General features: G+C 34.1%; 4 protein-coding genes and 1 long non-coding RNA gene across 5 annotated transcripts in view; 4 read left to right on the forward strand and 1 right to left on the reverse strand.

Annotated features, from left to right (window-relative positions):
- The window catches only part of LOC136814977 (leucine-rich repeat-containing protein 74A-like), a 105,450-nt gene that overhangs the window by 45,248 nt on the left and 34,430 nt on the right, over window positions 1-25,772 (forward strand). The gene's annotated exons all lie outside the window — the stretch shown is intronic.
- Window positions 1,600-4,055, forward strand: LOC136814983 (uncharacterized). Its single transcript, XM_067071416.1, has 3 exons — window positions 1,600-2,718; window positions 2,908-3,018; window positions 3,806-4,055. Exons 1-3 carry the CDS (start codon window positions 1,668-1,670, stop codon window positions 3,916-3,918), a joined length of 1,275 nt encoding a protein of 424 aa, XP_066927517.1. The 5' UTR covers window positions 1,600-1,667; the 3' UTR covers window positions 3,919-4,055.
- On the forward strand, window positions 15,404-16,482 carry LOC136815007 (doublesex and mab-3 related transcription factor 1-like). Its single transcript, XM_067071442.1, has 3 exons — window positions 15,404-15,465; window positions 15,982-16,325; window positions 16,460-16,482. The coding sequence occupies exons 1-3, from the start codon at window positions 15,404-15,406 to the stop codon at window positions 16,480-16,482; spliced, it is 429 nt and encodes a 142-aa protein (XP_066927543.1).
- On the forward strand, window positions 18,908-20,433 carry LOC136814986 (doublesex- and mab-3-related transcription factor A2-like). The gene has a single exon (XM_067071420.1). The coding sequence runs from the start codon at window positions 19,177-19,179 to the stop codon at window positions 19,846-19,848; it is 672 nt and encodes a 223-aa protein (XP_066927521.1). The 5' UTR covers window positions 18,908-19,176; the 3' UTR covers window positions 19,849-20,433.
- LOC136814989 (uncharacterized) overlaps window positions 18,928-25,772 on the reverse strand; it is a 35,304-nt gene continuing 28,459 nt past the window's right edge. The window contains exon 5 of the long non-coding RNA XR_010847665.1: window positions 18,928-19,018. This is a non-coding gene — a long non-coding RNA (uncharacterized lncRNA). The remainder of the gene's footprint in view (window positions 19,019-25,772) is intronic.

Genomic DNA, 25,772 nt, shown 5'->3' on the forward strand with positions numbered 1-25,772 from the left:
ATTATTTTGTCCAAGTAATGTCCATATATCTACTCAACAGGAATTTATTTTTACATCAAAAAAATCAATACAAGAATTGATATATTTGCATTTTGTTCTCTTCTAGGCCCCCCCCCAGCGGTTTGCGTGAATGCGTGAATGCGTGAATGGGCATTTTCACTTGCGTGATTGCGTGAAAATTGAAAAATAATTGCGTGAATGCGTGAATTGAAAAAACTTGCGTGAACGTGAAAATCCACTTTTTGATTGCGTGAATACGTGAATCTGGGCTATTTTGTGCGTGAATACGTGAATTTCCCCTTATTTCCACCAATAATGGGTACTTTTCCCGATTTTCCAATGTTTCCCCGATTTTTCCCAAAAATTTCCCGATTTTCTGAAAAATCGGATTATTGCGTGAAACTCGAGGAAAATTTGCGTGAATGCGTGAATTTTGAAAAAAAATTGCGTGATTGCGTGAATTGAGGGTCCACTGGGGGGGCCTCTTTTATGATTTGGTTTTAAGGAAAGATACAAAATTTGTTATTTATGATATTAAAGCTTTTGTATCTATAAATTAATCATGGTAGTTATTTGAGACAACACAATCTGGTCAAAAGTAGACTCGAACCAAAGACAACCGTAACCATACCTCGACCTTATTATTCACGCTAACGCTTTGCATGTTTTTTTTATGAGAACATTTATGACAAAAATTTTGAAGCCTACAGAAGTACTTAACTTTTCGAGTTGTTGTTTTCACCAATTTTTGAGTATTTTTGTCCATTTTCCTAAGAAATTGGATGTTCCAGGGTCTACAGAAGTGTTCTTAACTTGCTCTTAACAATTTGGTCCTCGAAGCCTTATGTTCTTATAAAAAAACGCGTTCTCATCATAAATAAATGCTGCCATCGGCTGTTTCTTAAAATAGAAATTCCCCTTCCAATGCTGATGATGCAATGATAACATTATAGAAAAGATTTTCAGCGTCTTTGAAGATAAAAATGTGATAACGTAGTAAGTACTTTTGAAATGTAATGGAAGCTAGACTTTCTAAGCAACCGAATATAAATACTTTAAAGAAATAGAGTGCTGCTTGCGTTGAAACTATTGCATTTTTTTGATAAGTAAAAACAAGATCCGTGTGCCATGAGAATCACACTTTAGTCTTTCTTTGAAATATAAGAAAAATTCGTCTAAAATGACTTCTATTTAAATTCTTAAAAGACAATATATATTTTATACATTTCATGCACTTTGATACTCACATTACCTACATGGAATGTATTGCCACGATTTGTCGTCGAGTCGACCTCCATTCACTTGTTTAAACAAAACCTTAATGAAGCGTGGAAAAGACACAAACTTAGATATTTAACAAATTAGAATTGTAATCAAACCGTTTCGTAGAGGCCCACCTCAGGCCTGTGAACTTGTATACTGTATAATAATAATAATTACCATCAGCGGGCAAACGCACCCGGCCTACTACGGTACATGGTTGTGGGTAAGTAGAGAAATCGAGGGAAAAGAACGGCTTCCTTATCATCAAGAAGATTTAGGAAAAGGAAAACGTCAGGTCACCGTCAGGTTGACGGCGGTTGGAAGCTTACAAATTTACTGTAACTTTTATCTTTATAGAAAGACAGAAAACAATATTTACCGAAAAACTCAAAAAAAGCGTAAAAATGGATAGTTCAAAAGAGATATCGAATGACAGTCGGTATATTGATCTTGGATTGCCAGCGGATAAAAAATCAATGTCTTTGTTGGACTACAAAGCAGGCAAGAGATGGGGTTGGGTGAAGCAATGTAGAATGTTTGAAGTTGATTATGATATAGATATCAAGGAACGAGAAAGAGATATTGGGGATCAACCGGAAAACTGTCCCAAAAGTGCATCAAGCTGGATGGAAGAGTATGCAGCAATTGCTGAAAAGAAGGAATCCAACAAAGGACCATCATTTGGTGCTAATCCAAAGAAAAGTGTTTTCGAAAAAGAGAAAAAGGAGCCAATTGTAGGGGATAAAACTGTCGCTTTGGGAACAAAAGATGAAGTATATGCGACTGGTGATGCAGGGTTGCTTGGAGCTGTTTTGGAAGCATATAATCATCATTGGAATCTCAAAATTTCTCCTGATGATTTTTGGATCCCTGTTGCAATTCGTGTTGGTAGGAAAATCAATGATAATGCTAAGGAGGACAAAGTTAGAGATTTCTTTGTTGATTTCGAAGGCAAAAAAGAAATTGTCATTGAATCAGGGGCCTCGACAATTTATCAAGTTGATTATATCTGGTTATTTGAAGAATTTTCACAAAACATAAAAAATCTTATCAAAAAGCCAGAGTACAACGACCTGATGACTGCTAGTTTTTCAACATCAACTCCGATCACAAAAATCGCCTCCCAAATCAATATAATGTCTTCACTTCAAGAATATTTTGAATTCACTTGTGTGCTGGGGTGCGGTATCAAAGGAGTGGAGATGACTGGCAATAAAGAGGACTGGAAATCCCTTATAACAAAAATTGACAAACTTACGGAATTGCTAAGCCCACTAGAAGACGTCTTGAAGCTTTCAGGTTGGTTGAAAGTTGTTCGTGGTGTGTATGAGAAGCTACTGGCAACTTTCGAAGGAACGCCAGACAAGAATTGGTGGAGCAAAATCATTTCCAAAGTTCCATTTGGATCAGGTAGTCAAAAGCAATATGAAGGTTGGATCGTACAGTTTCTAGAAGGTAAGACAGAACAAAAGGAGTGAAGATAAGATGTATGTATCCCCTTTTGGGATTTTGCTGGCCAGAGTATCAGGCGTGATACAAAAGCCTCTGTTTAACCTTGGTTAATGGCTCTAATGTGATATATTAACTCTTATACATTTCATTTAGATGAGGCACAGGATTTTATTTGTACATCTTTCTTTGCAGGTAAACCCAGTGTCCAAACATTATCAGCTATGCAAAGTTCCATAACAAGCGTACCGATGAAAATAACGTACGACCAAAATTGTGAAGGAGAACAAAGTGCTCTTGTTGCAGGTAAGTTTAGGAACAATGGCAGCCTAAATATGTATATCTGTAGAGTTAAGTGAATTTTCGCCATGTTAAGTTGTATGATAACTGATGATGGCACAAGCCGAAAAGCTTTTTATCCAATTTTCAAATATATTTTATATTTCACAAATTATATCTGTAGACATTTTGATGTTTCTGGTTTAGCGTCTAAATCTTCCTAAAGCGATTTGCATTCCATTATAAGAAGGCAGCATATGTATAATTTGAATCTACTAACCCCGGGTTTACAAGAATGGCGAAGCTGTAAAAATACAACGTTCGAATTAACTCCAATAAATTTTTAGGTTTTTCATATGTTAGTTCGTCAAAATAGCAAATTACAGATTGGATATCCGGTGTAGAGCAGTGGATATCAAAGTCTCACTCGATAAATTGCTGTTCGTAAATTTTGAAGCAAGATTTTCTCAGTATTAAATTACGTTATTTTGTTATTTTGACTGATTCTAATATTGTTTTAATCAGTTTTGGAATTTCGTGCAAACGAACTTCGATCGAAGGACGGATCTTAAAAATAATTTCCGCGGAAACTGAGCTTACATATCGGGCTAATGAAAAACTTGATAGAGTTTAACAAAAGATTTTTGTTAATATTATATTATTTAAATATTATCCAGCTTTCGATACAATAGGCCTCAGAAAACCCTTTTTGCTACCAGCTACCCAAAGAAGTAATTCTGGCCAATATGTCCCTTAATCGCGGGATAAGTTGATGATAGAATTTTCTTGAAGAAAATATAAAAAGTGTTTCCAGGACCAGTTGGATTTACAATCGAAGAAGGAAATGAAGATTCGAAAAATGTTCCAACAATTCGACCGTACATTGGATGGGCTTTGTTGTTACCAAAGAATTCAGGATTTAGATGAAACTAACTGAATTAATTAGCTTGACAGTTTTTGAGCTAACACTCACATACAGAACTTTATTGGAAAACCTATTTTAGTGAGGCAAAGTGTAACCTTTTTATGATAACTCCAAATACAATATCTCCATTAAACCTGCACTTAAAGGAAAGAACAATGACTTTCTGCGAATAAAACCCTCTTTTTCTGTTGACAATTCGTTCAAATTTATTCTTTCTTCGCTTAACTGAGCCACAATGCCTCAATTACTTCAGAAAAGTCCATCTTAAAATGCTTCATATTGGGTTTTAGAATGAAAGTTAATTAAACTTGAGAAACTTAGGTAAGCCCGGTGTAGCAGATTATTTTAACTCCCTGTAAATGTTGACCCCCCCAGTTAATATAAACTAGGAAATAATGACTCCCCTAGAGTAGAAATTTCCTAGGAAATATTGACTCCCTTAGTAAATAATGACTCCCCTTAAAAAAGCTGAAGGAGTCAAGATAAACTAGTTTATCATGACCCCCCCAAAGTAGTCATTGTTTGTTCACACTACTTTACTATATATATCCATACATAAGGGCCCTTTAGCATTCGTAATTGAATGTCTTTGCAAGATATTCTTCCTTTGCCTTTCTAATAGATCTTCCAAGTATCATTTTAAGGTCCTTAAAGAAAAACTTTTGTACGTTCCTTTGTTTTAAAGCCGTGTGATCTGTTTGTTACAGTTTTTACCAAAGTTGTCTTTTTATTTATACAGTACGTCCGGGAGAAATTAGTCCTCTGTTTTAAAAGTGCCATAGCCTTCGATAGAAAAATTAATTTTTCATAAATTTTATACCGTTGGAAAGGAAATCTTCCCCTCCATTCAAAAGTACAAAGACTTTGCTCAATAAAGATTTCTAAAACTTAAAAATCAAGTTCACTGCGACAAGCGCATTCTTGATTTCTATTGTCCCCTGATTTTCAGATTTTAAACCTTTTAAGAATTGCTTTAAGATGCTAAATTTTGCTAATTCGTTACTTTTCTCGTTCAAGGCTATGAAATAAGAATTTTTTGCAGAGCTGATTTTCGTCGTTGACACCCACCTTTTGTCGAAATTCTTTCATTTTTCAAGGGACTTTAAGAATTTTCAGAATGTATGGTATTCCGCAGAACAGATTTTTCACGTAATTGTCGGTAGACACGAAGTTTAAACGTTTATTCCTCATTCGGTTTCTCGCCAGTATTTTGTAACATGATCAGTATACAGTATACAAATTTTGAGCCAAATCTAAAAATTCTTGAAGGAAATGCTTCCCTCAGATGGAGTATTTCTCTTACGGGGGTCTGTAGAGTTAGCCCTGGATAGCCAAATGAATTTTTAAATAATTTTGTCATATCATAGATAATAGAGGGGAGTCATTTTAAACCAAAGGGGGTCAAGATTTCCTAGGAAATAGCAACTCTAGGGAGTCTTCATTTACTAGTTTATTTTGAGGTGTGGAGTCACTATTTACTAGTTTATTATGACTGGGGAGTCATTATTTAGGGGAGTTGATTTTTTTTGTCACACCGGAGCGAAGTAAACAGTGTGTTTAAGTTTGTTCGAAACTTTACGATATTTTCCGTTTACCGTCAATAATGGTTAAGCTCCGCGTATATATTTCCCCGTGTTTACGATGGCATTTTCTAGTTATTACTAATTATGTTTTTAAGTATTCAATATCTAAATTCTTTTGTAAACATAAATTTTATATTGATATCCAAATAACCATCGGACTTTCTTTTCGAAAACTTATGCACTCTTCATCGTTTTTCTAGATTTGAGCACATTAAAGCCTAAAATTCACAAAAGGAAATCAGCCTAGCTTTATTACAATTTACTTTTTCTCATAAAAAGACGTGCTTACCCTATATGCTTATAGGTAGAGAGGCTAATTGTGGATAAATCATGGAAGTGTTAGTGTACGAGTGCAGGATGGAAATTGAGAGATGATACCTCCAAGAGTATTCTGAGCACGTGGTCACATTCCACAGGCACGTGGTATACTGTTTCTCCTCGCGTAATTATAGAAAGAAAGATAATGTTCCACGGTCTGCACACATGTTTCACTTTCTTGATAAGGCTACGTCACTCCTTCCTTCGTTTTGAGCGTGAAACTAAAAGCCTGGAGCTGCCTATTACTGCTAGACTATTTTCTTGGTAATTTGTATGAACAATATCTCCAAGCAGATTCTGATACTCCGCGCATGACACGTATCAGAACGAACAACAACCATGTCTCCTGAAATCAGTTGATTGGTTCCTTTCTATATCAATCTTGTAAGGACCTCCTATCGATACGAGTGGACTTGAAAAGTTCAAAAAAGTTTGTTTTTTTGTAAAAGTCAACAAAGTTGCGATAATTCATGATGGTTATTTATTTAATCAGATGGTAAATTTTTAAGCGCCTTCAGAAGTTTAATACGTGCGCGCATAACAATTATGATCAGTATGAAGATGAGACTATTTAGATTAAGTCATTGAGATATCGAATCGTCAATTCCAAAAACTAAACTAGCCATAACTTTCATTAAGGTGCCACCGCAGCAAAACGAACACATAGAGTTGAATTTTCGTTCAAAAGGAATGATCTTAGCCCTACAAACTGTTCGAATACTTTGAGTAGAGTAAAATTTTCAACCTATGAAGAACGCTTAATAACTACTTGTGGTATAAAAAGGGAATTTCTCAGAAAAGGGAATTTCCTTAGATTCATTTAACTCTCCAGGGATAGGAAAAAGACAAACTGACATTTCAAAATGATTAATCAGATCAAAATAACTCCGGAAAAGTCTTTTTGACGATGATAAAACAATAGAGAGACCGTAAGATAAGAATGCTACCGTTAACCACAATTACAATTTTATAACGTAAAGAATACACCGTCTTACAGCCCCGGTGGAATTCTTTCTACCAGCGGGTATAATAGTTCTATTGTTTCAAAAAATCCAATGGGGATTATTTTGGAGTGCAAATGTTTTCATTGAATTTCGAATTGGGATAAAAGGTAGGAAGGTAAGAAGGTAACACGCTAATACAAAGGGGGTTGTCACTTTTCAGGGTGAAAATGGGAAAATTCTTCTTCTTACGGTTCCGGGTATGTGCGAGCCATAAGGATCCCGTTTTCATACCTTGAGTCTCTGTAAGGGTTCCTTAATTACGAGAATCAAAAATCGACTCTTTCAAAGGGTCATAAATTCTTGAAATTTGGACTAAAATTTTGGTTAAATTTTTGGTTAAAATTTTGGGAAAAAAGTCAAAAATATAAAATCACTCTAAGGGTCAATCTTCGAGCTTTGGCTCGGACATACTCGTCATCTCGCAAACTTAGTAACCCCCAGCCGGATAATTTTAATAAAATGTGACGGAAAAATGTACTGTTAAGTTAAAAATGATGAATAAATGAACAGGAAAAGTGTATGACGAGTTTTAAAATGCAATCTTTTGAATACCTTTTTAATGAGAATCAAACAGCATGATTTTAATGAAGTCATTTTGAAAGAAAAATGTCACAATCATAAGATAGGAACAGAAAGACACATAGATAAACAAGTAAAGCTAATTAAGGGTCAGGAGACAGAGTATTGGACTTATTGTTCTTACGGTAATCAGATAAAAACAATCCTTAGGATAGAAAGAATGTCTTTTTGATTAAAAAGCTGCGTATATCTACTGATATCTTTAATTCGATATACTTCTTATTCTATCATAAGCTACATGCATATCGCATTTGATAATTATAAAAAAACACAATCTCGATAAAAACAGAATGTTTAATTATGAAAAATGACGAACATTAAGTGAGCTATTCATCTGCGCTGCTTGACGCCTTTGGCAAGTGTATTAAATGATATGTTTACTAACCAGACTACGTTTCTACTTCATTTATCTCTCTTTTTATCAATACATTTATTAAATCTTTAATTCTTGCATCAAGACATCAAAAATGCGATTTTAAGTTTCCTACTTTCACATGATTTCGCATTATGGTCCTATTATTGTAAAAAGTTGTTGGATTAAATGGGGATTAAATGAGTGTTTTCAAGAAAATAGATTTCGTGCGAGATGTGGTGTGTGAAATGTATCTATCCATTTTTAACTTTAAAACTGAATGATCTAGCTTTTCCAACAGGTTATCTAAATTTAGAACAACTAAAAAAATTGTAAAAATTCGTATTTCTTGAAATCGCAAATATGTATTCTTAAAGTCTCATAAAATCAACAAAAAAGGGACCAAAAGGGACCAAAACCAGAATAATAACAATGAACCATATTTTTGAAATAAAAAAGAAATTATTTTTTCAAAAAAAATAAAACGATTCTAATGTTCCGATATAATCAAATTTTGTCACAATCTGTTTAAGTTTTTTTTTTCGAAATTCGTTTTTGTTGTAGTAAGAGGCGTCACCTTTGCAAAATCGAATCTGTTATCTTTCATCCTTCTATCTTCTTTACCTTAAAAACCTTTATCCCAATAAGAAATTGATAAATAAAAATAAATAAATAAAAATAATAGAAAGAAAAACTCTCTCTTTATCCCAAATGTTACTGAATATTCTCAAAAACTTATTCAAAAACTGAGTGATTTCAAAGATAATCTGTTTATCGTGCTCCAATTGGTCGTTCTGTTTTATGCAACTTCCCAGGAAAAGAAAACCCCATAACTTGCCCTCACTTTCCAGGAACCATTATGAAAAAATTACAAATTTTAAAAAGACTCAAAAATTTACACATGAGACAGGGGGGGACACGCAGTTACTACACGTTTTTTCTTTTATTAGAACCTAGTTTATAAGAACATATAGGCTGAAATTCGTCGAAAAATTAAGAACATTTTAAGAACATGCCCAGCCTCAGTTTGGAAAAAAATGACAAGAAACTACAATTTTTTCCTCTTTTTAAGCAGTTTTAACCGAATTTAGCGGTGGATCTTCAAAAGTCGAGAGTCAAATATTGTCCAAGTGCTCTTTATTTTGTATCATATTGTCGATTTAGAGTAATCTGAAAAATTAAGAACGCATTTAAGAACATTTTAGGCTGAAAATTGCTAAAAAAATAAGCACATCCAGGCTCAGCCAAATTTTAGGTGTTCTAATAAAAAAAAAACGTGTACAAGACATGATGTGTAGTAAGTGCTTTTTCAACACTTTTTTTCAGAACCACCACCCTTTGCAGTTACTACACCTTGGTAGTAACTGTTTTCAGAAAAGATTTCCAGGTACCACCCCTGTTTTTGAGTGATATAATGAAAAACATGCTCGAAATTACCCTAAATTGCGATTATTTTTCAACCTAGAGCCATTTTTGTGCTAGATTTTCTTTTAATTTACTTGGTTAACAGCTGTTGAGAACATTTTAATGATAATTAGGGAAAGCATAATTTCAAAGTTGGGTCTGAGACAAATTTTTTTTCGGCCATTTATAACAAATATATTTTTTTTAACAAAGAATTTTTTCACAAAAAAATTCATTTTTTGTGAAAATTTTTGAAAGTTCTTTAAATAGAATTAAAATATAAGCACTTACTACACCAAAAGTGCTAGTTTTAGTGTTTGGCACCACCCCCAAACAGCAGTTACTACACTGTGTAGTAACTGTTTTCATAACTTCTGAAGACAGTACCACCATGGTAGTAAGTGTCATACTGTCTTGTAGTAACTGCGTGCCCCCCCCCTGCATGAGATTGAAGAACAAGCCTTTTAGTAGCATTTGTACAAACATACACCCCTGTCTCAGTGCAGTGTTTCTCTGAGTGGGAATAAAAAATCCCTAAAATCCCAATGGGGGGGTAGAAACTCTATTGTTTCAGCTAATAAAAGCCAGTGGGGAGAGTTTTAGAGGGTAATTTTTCATCAGTGAATTTCTCTACAGTATTCAACTTCCGATGGGGATAAAATCACAAGGTATTCGATTGTTTGGCCAATTTTTTCCAGCGGGGAGGGGCTCCACTGAAACAAAACACGATATAATATGGTACACCCCTGTCTCACAGCCCATGTGAAACTCTTTTCCTCAGTTGGGATAAAAATTCCTATTGAAATCCCAATGGGAATAGAAATTCTATTGTTCCAATGTTAAAAAATCCAGTGGGGATGGTTTTGGAGATTGCAATTTTTAAACATTGAATTTCGATTGGGGGTGGAATCAAAGTCAAAATCCCAGTGGGGCTAAAATTCTAAGGTTTTTCCCCACCGGGGACAAAATTTTCCAGTGGGGCTGGGGTCTGTGACACAGGGGTGTTATGGTTATAATCTGTTAAAATGTGAGGTGCATCAACTACTTATTAAAGTTCCTTGCTTCACAGTGGTAACATGTCTATTGACGAGGTATTTTGACTTCCATAAAGCATTTATTTTATATTAAAAAAAGACTTGCTCTCTAAATTGAAATTAAAATTACTTGGGAGATAGTTAGACGTGTGTCAATATTTTCCAATTTCATTTTGATTTATTTTAAAATTTCCTTAAAAATGGCCATCTTGTAGAGATGTATTTTCAAATGAATCACAAGTTATAAAAAAATCACACATTAAAACTCTAATAAAAATAGATAAAAGAGCGTACAAATTCCTATAAAATTATAAGGAAAAAATTCAGCGGAATTTTCAAAAAGAAAATATGGAAAAAATAGGAATAAAATTGAATTGGTAAGATTTTATGATTATTTCATTCTATTTTATCGCGTCAATTATTTTTGGGAAATCAGTAAAAGAATTCTTCGATTCCCTACTGTGACAAAATATTGTACATTTCTTTCATTTTATTTACTTTACTTTCATTCCATTAACTTAGATGAAGAGAAAATTTATACGAGCACTTGATGGAGAACTTATGTCGTTTGTAATCATCATTTCAGACATGGACAATAAAATGACCTACGATGAACAATTTCAGAACAAAGACCTAGTCTCATAATATTAAATTTCCCGCAAACAACCCAATTTAAGCATACAGTGTATCCGGCAAAAATCGGGAATCAAAGATTCTAGGAATACGGTGATGAAGATGTTTAGACAAAACTCCAATACTTACGCACGTCTCAGTGTCAAAGACACCGCGACATTTTGCTCCATGACATCATTCCCATTTGAAATTGAATTGAAAACTTTCTCTCACAATGCTCAATGGCTGTTTCGGGCTGGTAACCCTATGCTAATTAGAATTCTTCCCTGGCACCGAGGTAAAAGGTTCCGCCGGGGCACTGAGACAGGGGTATAATTGAGGGACCATTTTTCAAATTTCATATAAGTGGATTGATTGGAAGGTCTTTCGTTATTCGAAATAGGCGAGAACACCCCTGTGTGAAGGATCCACTATGGACTATGGCACATCAGTTAAGCACTAAAAATCAAGGAAGATTAAGGCTCAAAAACGAAGAAATAAAGATTTTATTGAAAAATCACACATTAAACTTTGATCTTCGTTTTGGGTTTTGAATAGAAAATAACAAGGCTTGGCTTTTAAAAGCACTCATTGGTTTGTTTGGCAGAATCTAATCAATGAAGGAGTTGACAGTAAATTGCAAAAGCTTTTGGATTAGAAATGGGGTAATCGTTGAAAGTTGACATTTATTGATAAAAATCAGTCAGAATAATTAATGAAGATAAAAAATTAAGCAAATGTAATCAAACATTCCTTAACGAAACGGTCAACTTGTTTTGAAATAATAAAGTTAAGTTTAATAAGGACATTGACAATAGAAACTTCATCAAATGAGCAAACAGAAGTCAAGCTAATTTGCTCATTTATTCAAAAAATCGAGATTTTTGATGTTTTTTATATTGTATTAAAATCTCTCTTCGTCATTTTCTAGAGTCATTAATGACAATAGCTTTCTTTTGAATATATCCCAGGGGGACAAATAGAATTAATAACAAAGGCTGGCTGGTTAGTAATGATCTCCTTACAATTTTGAGATGTAGTTTTTTTTCTCTATTTCAATTGTCCTTGATAGAGATGGATTAGTACTAGGTTTTTATTTATTTATTTATTTATTTAGTTTAATTCGTTTGTGACATAATATGAAAGAAGGAAACATAAAGAAATATGTATAATTAATTAGAAAAAATCTCTTTTCTTTTGTACTTACAAAGATTTCTCATTACATAAATTACTTCTTTTCTTTAAGTTCTTATTGTGTTTAGGAGGGAGTTTTTTTTATAATTCTTAACAAAAAATTGTTGTTTTGTTTAACAAAATAGATAAGATAGCATCGACAAGAAGCGAAACAATCAAAAAGAATAGCTAGTTAATTTTTTTATCGCCTCTTTAAGCTCATCAAAAAATTATTTCACATTTCTACAGTGGCCAGCGAATGAGGTACACTTCAGACTTAATTAGAAAAATTACATTTGGCGTTTTATTCTAGTTCTGTGTGTTATCACAATGTTACATTTTGTAACATTCTATAATATAATAATATAATTATATGTTATGACACGGTACTGATAGTAGGATTCAATTATTGTTAAAACTTGTATCAGATTGTAATATATAATAGTCTCTATATTAATTTACTTAGTCTTTAAATGAGTGCCTCGGTACAAAATGAAAACATAAAAAAATTCATGTTACGATGTTATGCGAGCATTCTGATATTTTAATAACATTTAAACATTATACATTTATTTGAAATGTGGCAACGGTGCAGTAAGGTCAGAACGTCGAAACCAACGTTTTTTTTACAGTAAATAAGTAGAATGTGTATGTTACAAGTGTATTATGGTATTACGAGGAAGTTATATCATTATTTGAAGAAGAAGGCTTGTAGAATAGCGTGCTTAATTTCAAGCCAAACAACATCTGTGATGTAGAAGAGGACAAATGTAATAAAAATGAAAATATTTGCCAACTCGTTGAGTTTCTTATTCTTTTTCTTGGGTAAATGTTGTCTTAAACGGCAAGGTTGATAAAATGATGGTTGCCAAGATACCAGTTGAATTTTTTTGAGAGATTACTTTGGTAGCATCACCTCTGTAACTGTGTTGTATGTTTGCACAAAGAAAATAATATTTGTTGAAGTTGCATTATTAGTTCTTCTTCAATTTTAATGTGTTCTTTTGTTTTTTGAAACCTTGGAGCTAATTTCAATTTCATTGTCTACCTATTGTTCAAAGGTACATATGTATTGTTATTAATTAATAGCTTTGCAAATAGACTTGAACTGTTGAAACTTCTTTAATTCGCCCTTTTGACAAATTTTCAGCATTTTCATTTTAACCTTCATTCTTGAATGTGAAATTTTCGAAGAACACAAGATTTTAAAATCTTATTCTTAGTAAGTATACTTTTCCTGAACACTAAATAATGGTTCTTAACATACTTTTTTTATAAGAACCAGTATAATTTTGCTGAGGCTCGGCTGTTCTTATTATTTTGTCACTTTGAGCCTCAAATTGTTCTTATCCTGTTCTTATATATAGGATGTAATTTAGGTTTTTTAGACGTTATATCCAATTTTTATACTACTTTGACCCTATATACTAAATTGATTGAAATTGAGTAATTCAGACTCAGCATTGTTCTTAAACTGTTCTCATTATTTGGATATTCTGAGTCTCATTGTTCTTATAAAAAATGTATGCTAATAAACCCCGGGGGGGCAGTGGGTTTACCAACTGACGGTATGTGCAGCGAAAATATAGGCTTTTAGAATCGCACCCTTACAGTGCAGAAAAAAATCGGCGAAATTCATACCCTTACAGTGCATTTTTTCAAATTTTAAACTCTTTTAGAGCAAAAAAAATCAACATTTTCGAGCAAAAATTTGCAATTTTTCCCATATTTGCTGAAATTTCCACCCATACAGTGCATTTATCAAAAGTCCACCCTTACAGTGCATTTCTGATATTTTGAAAAACATACCCTTAACCGCCGCACATACCCGTCGGTCAATTTGACTGACTGCCCCCCCCCCCCGGGTAATAAACTTGAAAGACAGTGTTCTTGCATTTCTGAGCAGTGTTCTTTTAAAAACGCTTAGGGATCATAGGTGAAAAAAGGGATCTAATGCATATTGTATACACCCCTGTCTCACAGCCCCAGTGGAATTCTTCCCCCAACGGGGTCAAAATCCAAATAAGGATGGGAGGAAACTTTGACCTAATTTTCCGGTGGGTTGGGTGGGTCTGTGACACAGGGGTGTTTGTACGCGGTTAAGCACTTTGACATTAACTTTTCATTCGTGACAGAAGCCCTCGTCTTCTTTTTCTGATAAATACAAAAATATTTACTCACAGTTGGAAATTGGAAAAGGTTTCTTTTAAGGAGCGACCATCGTCTGTACTCCATGTTGCGTTTTTGATTTCTTTTTGGTTTGATTTATTTATTTCAAAATATTATATGTTTTATTGTTAAATTTTTTAGTTTTTCTTCGTGTATTTTATTTAGAACAAATCAAAAAACCTCCCTTGGTGAAAGTTAATATTTTTTGGTCCTCTTTTTAATGTTGGGTCAAAATTTAACAATTAATTTTCCTTAAAATTGTAATAAAAGAAGGAAAAAGAATGAGTTAGAGCCTATTTGGTCCATCTTTAAAAAGAACCATAGGCTACCTACTTTCCCATCTGTCACCAGTGATCTGAAATTATAATACTTTTCTCTTGTGTATTTTCATTTGCTTCAAAATTTCGTTATTCACAATGTAGCTTTTTCATTGGCTATTCAAAAAATCTCCAGTTAAAATAAATAGCGCATTGAAATAAATTGGGATTTTGAACTGATTTGAAAGCAAGATGGAATTAACAATAGTAGCAATTTTATGCGAAATCAATGGGAATCCCTACGTAAACACTAAGGAATCCTTTCTGCCATTTATTAAATTGCATATTTTCTTTCTTATACTTTTTTATATCCATCATAATAATAAAAAATCAGAACAATAGAATAAGAATTTGTTAAGAACCAATGAAAATGATTGTTTGTTTTGTACTTTTATTGTTCTCATTGATTTTTGTTCCTAAGCATTGTTTTTATTGATATTGATAATAAGGGGGGAATGTTTTTTGTGATACAATGTAGGACAAATTGAACAAAATTTCAAAAACATTCTTTAGTCACTCGGAGAAAGAGTTACATGATAGAAACATGTTTCTTCTGGGTCGGTCGAAGTTTTTATACAAACAGTATTATCGTCAACTTGTGAGGGATGAGGTCATTACTCATCAAAACATGCTGCAATTTTATGCAATAAAAACTATTTCAAGCTCCTTTGTGGCAACTGTATAAAGTTTTAGTATATTTTTAACAATTTATTATTTCAAAATCTATTTAGTTGGGTGATCAAAAATAGTTTAAGGGAGTTGAAACTTTGCCATTTCTGATGCATGTGATGGTTTGATCAGCAAATTAGGTGAGACCAGGGCCTAACATGGTTGATATAGGTCATAACTTTATTTTTGGATTCTTTTTTCAGCAAATAAAACAAAAAACACGCAAATACACCATTCACATACACCTTACAAAACATACACACGAAAATCATCATGAGCGTTACAGCAGTTAGCGGACATAGTAAAGTTCCTCCAAGGCTTCCAAAATGCGCCAGGTTAGTCCATCTTATACATACACAACACCATTGACCCCGTATTGACCCAGTTGTCACACAGTGTTGTTTCAACGTCTATTTTCTAACGCTATATGGACGTTGTGAACGTTCGATAAATGTTGAAACAACGTTGTATGCCAACTGCGGATCACATCAGTGCAAAAGTTACTTAGGAACTCCAGTTAGAATCTTATATAGACGGGTTCCAATCAAAAACATTTGATATGTTGCAGAAAATAGACTATCTCGTGTAATTGAGGAACAATCATCTAATTTCCGATGTCAAACACTTGACTTGTCAACCTTCTGCTTTTTTATAAGAACACTAACAGTTTATTTTGGAAGACGTCTGCAATCAGATTTTAACATTGTCTTGCCTAGTGCACTTTTCGCAATAGAGTTAGAGCAATTTTCGGTTACAGTGCTATCATCTTAAAATAATCCTCGTAAACTCTTTGATAGAGCAAAGAATACATTTACATTTCTTAAACTATAAAACCTTGTTTTACTTTCTAGATGTCGTAACCATGGAGTGGTATCCATTTTGAAAGGTCACAAACGGTTTTGCCGGTGGAGAGATTGTAATTGTCCTGACTGCAATCTCATCGCTGAACGTCAACGAGTGATGGCCGCACAAGTGGCTCTACGACGCCAACAAGATCAAGAAGAATATATGAAGGCCGTACAACTGACCCAAATACCGCCACCAACATCGATGGCCAAACCACCCAGTGATGAGCTTCCGAATTCCATGGCAACAGGGCCACAATCTCACACTATGATCCCAATTCAAACTTCATGGAGTAATGGACACCACCCATCTGACGCCCAGGCCGCCCCTCTTACGCCACCCGGCTCAGGTAAGAATCCAAAACATCCCTCATTTTTATTTCTTTGAATTTTTCGTCTTTAGGACCCTCTTTTTCGATATGGCAACATGTGTCTATTATGAAATTTTTAAATTATTTCTTTTTGGTCTTTACCATCTTTTTAGAAAAGATGGAGAATTTTCTGTAACATTTGTTCAGAGGGATTTGAAACTATTACAATAAAAAATGTGGTCTTTAGAAACAAATTTCGTATATAAAATAAATAGTGTTTTTCGAGTCGTGACATCTGAACCCAGAAGGAAATTGCTTTGTTTATATAACTGTCCATGAGGTTATTTTGATGACGAAATTTATAACAATCTCAGTGCTGCCTCTGTTCAAACAACAAAAAACCGTTTATCCCAAATAAAATTGGGACATGAAAAAAAAGAATTTTCTTTCTGGCTGATTTTCACTGTTAAAAGTTTCGTGAAATCGCATTAAACTGTTACAAAAGTAGATTTATTGAATAAATCGGTGAAAAAAGCAACACTTATAATTCAAGATGAAACGTGTTTCGGACCCATAATCATTTTGTGTGAACAATGACTGTGTACAAAATATTTCTAAAATCATAAGATAGAATACATCTACTGTAATCTTAAAAAATGTCAATGCTATTGTTACCTGTGCTAAGACGGACTTGGGTTTTTCTCGAAGCCACGATGGGAATAGGTTAAAGTTTTATTTTCGTGGCGTAAAAATCGCATAAAAGATATTTCTGGGGCTGATGCTTAGGGGCAATGTGTGCCGGGTGTGTTATAGCCATAAGAATCCCTTTTTCACACCCTGGGAAGTCCATCAATTTGGTATATAAACCGAGGAACCGACAATTTTGAAATCGAAAATTAAATTTTTCAAAGGGTCGTAATTTTTTTATGAATACATCATTGTGGACCATGCGCCGTAATGTCGTAAAATTTCATATGACACAAAATATAAAGGTTCAAATAATGATGTTCTTATAAAAACCTTGTCAAAAATTTAATCAGAAGATAAGCACAAGCATCATCCTTAGACTTCATGTTGCGCTATTTCGTTATTCAATTACTGAAATTACTCCTCCTGATCTGTAATTGAATTAATTAACATAATTATCTTTTGACATTTTTGCATCAAATATCAACAATAAGTGCGACAGAGAGATAATCAACAGATTTGTTGAAACGTTACTTTGCTTAAAATTACCTCATTAATTAAAAGAGGGTATTGTAATAGGATATTAGAGGAGGGGTCAACAAAATGTAACATCAATGTTTCACTTTATAACATCTGATTATATAATACCTATTACACTGTAGTGTACATAATTGGATATTACCTTACTATGAAAAGGATGTTATCTCATAATGAAATAAAGGGTGTAACTTCATGATTAGAATCGTAATGAAGTTTGAGTGCTACAAATTGAATTTTGTAACAAATTATACATCGCATTAACAAAGGAAATATGATAAAAATGTTTGATAACTTTTCTTTTGAAATTCACAAAGTAACTAATGAAAATTTTTCATTGAAAAAAATACATTGAATAAAACTTTTAGTTCCAAGATAACACATAGTTGTTACCTTATGAAAAATGAAATGTAACAAATGATTTTGTAACATACGTTTGAGATTCAGAAATGGGACTAATAACAAATCTTTTGCAATTTCTCTCCTTTGAAAGAATGAAAGTGTCGTATTTGCTAAAAACTTTTCATACATCTTAAGGACTTCAAAAGATAGTCGGCCTTTGTGTTGTCTAATAACCAATATGATGAATCCATCTGTACATAGGGGTTTTGGCAGCAATTAAAAAGGCTACAATTTGTAATAAACTCTACCTACACAAAAGGAACCTTTTCATAAATTTCATATTGAAGGTCTGTGTTTGTTTCAAATTTAGCAAGTTCACTGTATTATTTTCTAAAACATTATGACAAGTCTGTTTTTTTATTATTATTACTATTTCATCCTTTTGTTCCCCAGAAGCCTTTGCGCTTTTGAGTTCACGCAAAAAAATAAGCTGGTTAGGTTAGTGATATGGGAATTTTCCTTCTGGTCAAATTTTTTGAAACAATAAAAAAAATAGAAATTATGGACTTTTTGCTACTTAGATGCAAATTCTGACATGTTTCTGATTTTTAATACGTCTTTGTTTATGTTTGGGATACAGTGAATGAGGGTTCAGTTTAAAAAAATACAGTATTTCAAAGAAAATCCGATACGACAAACATTGAACAAGGAAAAGGTTGAAAAGTAACAGATGAGAAAATTCCATGAAAAACCAGTAAAAGTCGAATTCAAAAGGCGATTTCGAATGACCAAAAACATGAAAGCCTAAATACTAAGATTGACTTTAGTTTTCATCATTATATTTTACATGTGAAAACCATCAAATTTCAAATTGAACGCTAGTGGCTCATCTGAGAGTGTCGCAAATTAAAGGCATATAGTGCTTCAAGGTCAATCCAAAACTTTACAATCAGTTTCTTACACTCAAAGATTAAACGACCAAAAACAGATATTAATCGATAACCTATATATTCCTACCACTTGCACAACTCACGTGGCCACACATCTCACATCAAGAGCACCAACATCTGGATCATCAGTATTGGTCAAACAAGAACTGGAGGCTGGTGAAGATTTGTCTGATGAAGAGGCGGATCCAAACGCCGTCATCGATTCTCCAAAGAATACTGAAAATATCGAAAGAGAAGAAGAGATCATTAAAGTCAATCGCGCCCCATCTCCGCCCATTTCCCCTCACAATACATCAATCAATGGCGTTGAAAGTCACTCTAAAAAACGTAAATCTCCAAGTCCTGCTCGTCTTTTAACAACAGTCCCACCTAGTATGCCATCGCAATTAACACCACCACTCTCGGCTGAGGCGCCACCCACTAAAATGCCCCGTATGGAAGACTCAGCCATGCAACGCAAGCAATCCCATCATTCTTTGGAACTTTTATGTCGACTCTATCCTGAACAGAAACGTAGTGTACTGGAACTCATCTTGAAGGGTTGTAATTATGATTTAGTGCAAGCCATCGAATGTATTTTACCAAGTCACGAGCGAGCCATCCAACAATTATCCACAATGCCCAGTCAAAGTTTCTCCTTAGCTAACAGCAAACAAACACCCAGTGAACCATCAATCCGTACTTTCTCACAGATGCCACCGCACCACGGAAATGAAAATTCAAAACATCAGGTAAACAGTTCTGCTTTTGTTCCATTCCCGGGAGCAGTGGCTCCCCACTCATACGGTGCACCATGCGATTGTGCCGACTGCATCAAACATCCCGGATCAAAAAGTCTTCATATTTCACCTCGTTCACCCAAAGCTCATATGACTCATATGTTAGCATCAAAACCACCTCAACCATCACATCGTATGGTTCCGTACGTTCCCGTCTCTTCGCATACACCGCACGCAGAACCCGTCAAAATTTGCGCCGGATGCGGTGGAAAAATGAAGCTGGAAGACCACCGTTGCCCAACCTGCGAACCTGAAGCTAAACCATGAACAGATTTAAGAAACGATGTGATTGGGTAGTAGAAATTCGTAGGAGAATCAGTGTTTTGCTTGGACAATGAAGAAAATTTCAGAAAACAAATCTTACGTTTTGATAATGTTTAAAAGCAACCATTTTTGTTATTGTTCAAACACCGAAACTCTGAAAAACGAAATGTTTGGCTCATTAGCGAGACACCTTTTTTGTAAAAAAACATTGTACAGAATTTTCCGGCATAAACGGAACATGCATGGATAATACACACTTAGAAATATAAACATTCTTCTGATATCTTAAAAAAGTATTATTTCTGAAGCAATCTTTTGTATAATGACATGCATTTACATACACTTCATTGTAAATTTATTTCAATTGAACGAAGACTGACAAACGTATATAAAGGGCCTGGGACTTATCCAGTTGGCTGGTCAGTATTTTATCTAACTGTTTTTGAGAAGCACTTCACTATATATATTTCTTGTAACATACATGGATGCAATTATTTCTTACCGTTTATTTGAAAGTATATTAAAAAGTTTTTAAAGAGAAAAGTAAATACGGAAAATATGAAGCTCATTTTATCAATTACACGTTTTTTTATAAAAATGGTGTAAATCCATTTCGTCATGGATATTTTTAACTTTTTTGGGAAAATCATCCTAAAATATTCTTACGGGGTTCTTAAGTTAGGATCCTAATTCAGACTAGATTTAACATTTAGTACATACGTCTCAAGCATAAAATGGCATTTTTGTGAAAGGAATGAGCTTTACTTGGGGTAATTGCCAATTTATAATTGAGAAAGCTCTAAAAAGGGCATTCTTAGCTTGAGTAGCAAAAATTCCATGATGATGATATTCGTAGCATTATTCTTAATTTTTTAGCCATTTTCATCATGGACATTCTTATAAAGTGTATTCTTATAAAAAAAAGCGTGTATTATTCTTAATCAAAATTCACAGTATATTTCAAAAATATTTGAGAAAAACCACTTATCTTTACGGATGGGAGGAGAAAAACTCATTCAAGCTGAGAGAAAAGTGTGGGAAACTTCAAATCAGTTTACTAAACTTTTCACTTTGAAAGTGAAGAAGAAAAAAACGACGAGGAAAAAAAAGAATTAACTCCTGTATAAAAATAACTCTAAAAACCGTTTTTTTTTCTTTGAAAAATTTAATAAGATTCAGAAATAATTCAGCTCCTAAATATCAGTAAAGGTGGATGAAACGAGAGAAATATTGAACACTGAAAATCTTAGGTTCTCACAACATGTCACAGTGGTGTACAAACAACATTTATTTGGAGAAATCTGACAATGAAGAGGTCCTCCATAAAACCACAATGTATCAAGATGAAGATACCTAGAGTGTTCTGAAGAGATTTTGAAGTATCTTCTGAAGTGGACTACTGTATTAACTGTAAATTGAAAATATTTTTCTTAAAAAATATCATTTTGGCATTTGTTGTGTTGCGTCTGGTTAGGTTGTATGTTAAAGTATGTTGGAGAGAAAATTTAAATATAATAAACTAGTCACTCTTTTTTTATAAGAACTGCTAAACTTTTGTTAATTCTTACTTGTTCTAATAATTAATTACTTTTGTTGAGGCTTGGCTGTTCTAATATTTTAGGCCTCACCTAACGTTAAGCCTGAAATTGTTCTTATCCTGTTCAGGGTTGTTTTTAATTTTCGGTGCTGTTGAGCCTAATTATTCTCATAAAACTGTTCAAATAACAAACACACCCCTATCACAGACCCACTAAAAACAAAACCCCTCCAAATTGACAAAAATAGCCAAAATATCTTTCCCAGTGTAAAATTATGCTCTTATTTTGCCCCCCCCCCCACTGAAAATAATCAAATTAGTAAACTACAGAATTATCTGGCTCGAGAACGCAATGGAATTGAAATCCCCAGCCATAAAAACATTGGAATACCAATCCCCATCGACTTTTAACTCCGCTTGCTAAAAAACTCCTACCGGATCTGTGAGAAGGGGCTGTTAAAAAGAATGTATCTAGTATCCTGTGTCCATGATGATTTAGATGTTGATTTTGTATTGATTTAGTGAAAAGGAAAATTCTAGTTACCATTTGTCATTTTTTATTGAAGGAGATATGTAACTTTTGAAGAACAAAGAAGAAATTATGCTGATTCGAATATTAACAAGTAAAGAAATTATTCATTTGAGATTATCAAGATCTCGTAACAAAATGACTACTCCCGGTGATCTCACTCGTCAAGTTTTTCATTTTTTTCTACCACCAGATCCTTTTCCAACACCGCTTCTGATACTGAAATTTTGAAAGTTCTAAAAAATTATATTATATTAAAAAGAAATCGTTGAGTAATGTTTGAGGTAGCCCATCCCGTGACATACAACCCCCCATACAACCTTTGCAGATAAACATTCCCAAGAAATACCTTCAAATCTTCGTTTCCATTTCTCCCACCTACGCATCATACCCGAAGACGAATTTTACGACCCTTACCGGGACCAATTTGACCAATTTTGACCAAATTTCGATAATTCTGGGGGGGGGAGTTGAAATTTTCCCATTTCTTCTACCCTTAGTGGGACTGAAATTTGATTTTCTGATTTTTCCAACCCTTAGCGGGACTTTGGAAATCCAAAAAAGATAACCTTAAGAGCGGCACATACCGTACCCTCCATTTGCCTAAGTAACCCCCGGGACATCGTATTATATTTTCACATCATCATCCTTCTCGTATACCCCTGTCTCACAGCACCGGTCGGTTGAACCTCTTCCCACATCGAGGACGAGTGTATTTTTCTCTTTTTGAATCTTAATTGGGGATGAAATCAAAGTCAATTTTCCAGTGGGGATCAAAATATAGGGTATTTTTCCCACCGGGGACGAAATTCTAGTCAAATTCTTAAGTGGGGCTTGGTTCCTAGTTGGTTTGTGACACAGGGGTGCTCATACTGTATCTGATCGTGTTTCTTTTTTTGTATTCAAATCAGGCACAGAAGAACTGATCAATGTAGATTGTTGTATCATCCATATTCTTTCCAGTCTAAAGAAGAAATGTAGCCTCACTTCAGCAGGTACTGGTAAAATATGGTAGATCAGTTAATTTAAAAGTTCCGCCCAAAAGTTTTTTGACTTCACTTGATAAACTCCTGGCAACAAACATGTACATTTAAACATAGTTTTTATTTAGATGTAAATTTTTGGATGTAAGTATTATACCAAGTCTAATGGTAATAAAAGAGATTTAAATAAAAAAATAAGGTCAGCACTTTCCTCTAAAAGTTCTTGAAATGTAGTCAATCTATTGTAAATTGTAAAGCTCCTACAATAGGCTCTCTGAAATGATCCGAAAGTCCTCAAAACTGCCATTTTTGTTCCAATAATATGATAATCCAGTATCATCAGATAATGGGACCAGTATCAACCAAGTATTTGGTACCATCCACAAAAAAAATATATTTGGAGCCCTACAAACATCTCTCCAAAACAATAGATCCAAATCGCTAAAGCAGAATTTTTTATGATACTGCCTTTGGTATGAAAATGTTTGACCAATTCATAGAAATCATCGATTTATGCGAGGAGAACGGCACATTGATGGACGTGCGACAAAAACCACAAGAAAGAGGAACCCATCTTTTGACGGATAATTATTATGTCGTCGTCAAAATGCTAAGTAAGTGAATCAGTTGGCGAAAATCTAAGTTCTATACAAATTTCGTAGCAGAATTCAAAGCTTTAGCTGATGGTTGAATTAATTTTGATCTATCATTTGATGAAGTATCGATTTTTGTTTTGTTATCATGACATCCCCTTCTCACAGACCCGCCGGGATTTGTTCAGCCATTTGGGTACATTTGGGGGTTAAAGGATGAAAACTAGATTGGGATTGATATCCAATGTTTTTATCGTTGTTTGTTTTTGAGTCACAAAATTCAGTGGGGATAGGAAAAAATAGCACAAGCTTGTAAGTGAGGATTTGCTTATCTGGTTATTTTCAGCGGGGACAAAAATTAGAGTGTGATTTTCCCCTGGTGACAATATTTTGGCCAATTTTTCCAGTGAGACGGGGCCCCAGTGGGTCTGTAAGCAGGGGTGTATTATACGATAACCCGACCTATCTGATGAATCAACACATTTTCGATCTTTAGAGAACGACAGCCAATCCCTGAACTGGATTCCTATCAACCAAGAATACGCGAACGACGAAGAATTCATGACGTCTTTACGAGAATCCTCGGTAACGAACACTCGTCGAAAATCTTCGTGTAGATCACGTGATCGCTACATACGCCGAGCGCATGGCGAGTCGATGAATAAACAACGAAAGCAAGGTGTTCATCAATTTTCGTTGGCATGTGACAGTCTGGCTGTATCTAAAAATCAGTCAAGAGGCGGATCACGGAAATTGTCGTCAATAAGGTATTGAGAGTGATAACAAAACAGTTAAAGTAAGAAACAATGAGAAATCTTTCAAAGCAAAACGATACCATTTACTGACTATAGACAGAAATAGGCCATCGTCCCAGATGGGAAAACTACCGCGTGTGCAGCCAAAATTTTCGTCTTAAAACTGCATCACAGCATCAGTTAGACTGGCGTCGTTAATGATATAAGTATAAAACAATACACCTCACCGATACAGAGAGGCCATGAAAAAGAAAATGAAAACTGTATATTAAGGAAATCATCTTGCACAGATTGTCCGGAAATAAAAAATTCTCATATTCTTTTGGACCAGTTTGTTAATTTCAAGGTAATGCTTTTAGCATAATATGCTTACGTAAATTTTTGCCATATCTGAGCCCAGATATGCATATCTGAGCCCAGATATGCATATCTGAGACCAGATATGCTTACAAGTGCAATGCTTATAAAGAACATGTAATGCATTATGACAAAAATGCATAATTTTGTATTTGCTTTGATCTTCTCCTTTTTTACGGACACCCGATGTAATCGACATTACAACATCTTCAAGTCATTTTTTAAAACGTTATACACTATTTTTCAGGAGATAAATAATCTTGCAACCAATAAAATGAATTGCTACACTTAGGACATAAATTCTTAAATCCTCGTAATTTTAGGGTAATTTTCTTCATAAAAACAACATAACCTTTTGAAGCCTCTTTGAAGCCTTCGGGTGTTCTCAACTTATTACTTAAGATTTAAAGCTTTAAAATATTTTCTTTAAATTTTTATTTTTTAGGATTTTAAGAGTATTTTAGAGTATTTTTTATAATTGCACATTTAGAGCCTAAAAAAGCTTAAAATATTCTTAAGACTACAGCAGGGTACTTCAGTGTGAATGCAAGATGACGCGTTCTTTAGAAAAAGTACCGTCGGTTTGCATAACATTACACTTTCTGCACTAAGATTCCACTACCACTTTGCTATCGGAAAAAAATCAGGACTCAGAGGGCACTGCCATCCCCCCCCCCTTGCGACCTCGCTAATGTTCTTAATACTACTTGCATGTATTACGAGGGGGAATTAAAATTTGTTGCAGTTCCGTTTTTAGTTAGTCTTATTTATAACACATTGAGGTTGAAACTTTGCAAAAAACTAAGCATTATCCTTTAAACCTAACAATGTGTTCGTTAGCTCTCAAGAAACTTTCAACTTTTCTTCAAGAGGAATTTCCATAAAAATAACCAATTCGAAGTCTAGACACACAGATGTAGGTATTATTTTAATGCTAGAATGGGAAAACTGTTTTAGCTTTTTAGGTGGTCTTTAATATTCTTCCGTACGATAATAGAAAGGAGAGGTTTTCGAGCTCCAAAGCACTGAAGAATTTTGTCGTGGTTTCTGAAAGTCAGTATAAAATAGTTTTAGTTTCAAGACCATTTTTTCTTGTGTTTTTGAGCCAATTCCGAAATTCCCATGTTAAAATAGTAAATGTCGACAAAACCGTAATCTCGTACACCCTCTCCA

Source organism: Clytia hemisphaerica, unplaced genomic scaffold, assembly GCF_902728285.1.
Source record: "Clytia hemisphaerica strain Z4C2 unplaced genomic scaffold, Clytia hemisphaerica genome assembly, whole genome shotgun sequence".
NCBI lineage: Eukaryota > Metazoa > Cnidaria > Hydrozoa > Leptothecata > Clytiidae > Clytia > Clytia hemisphaerica.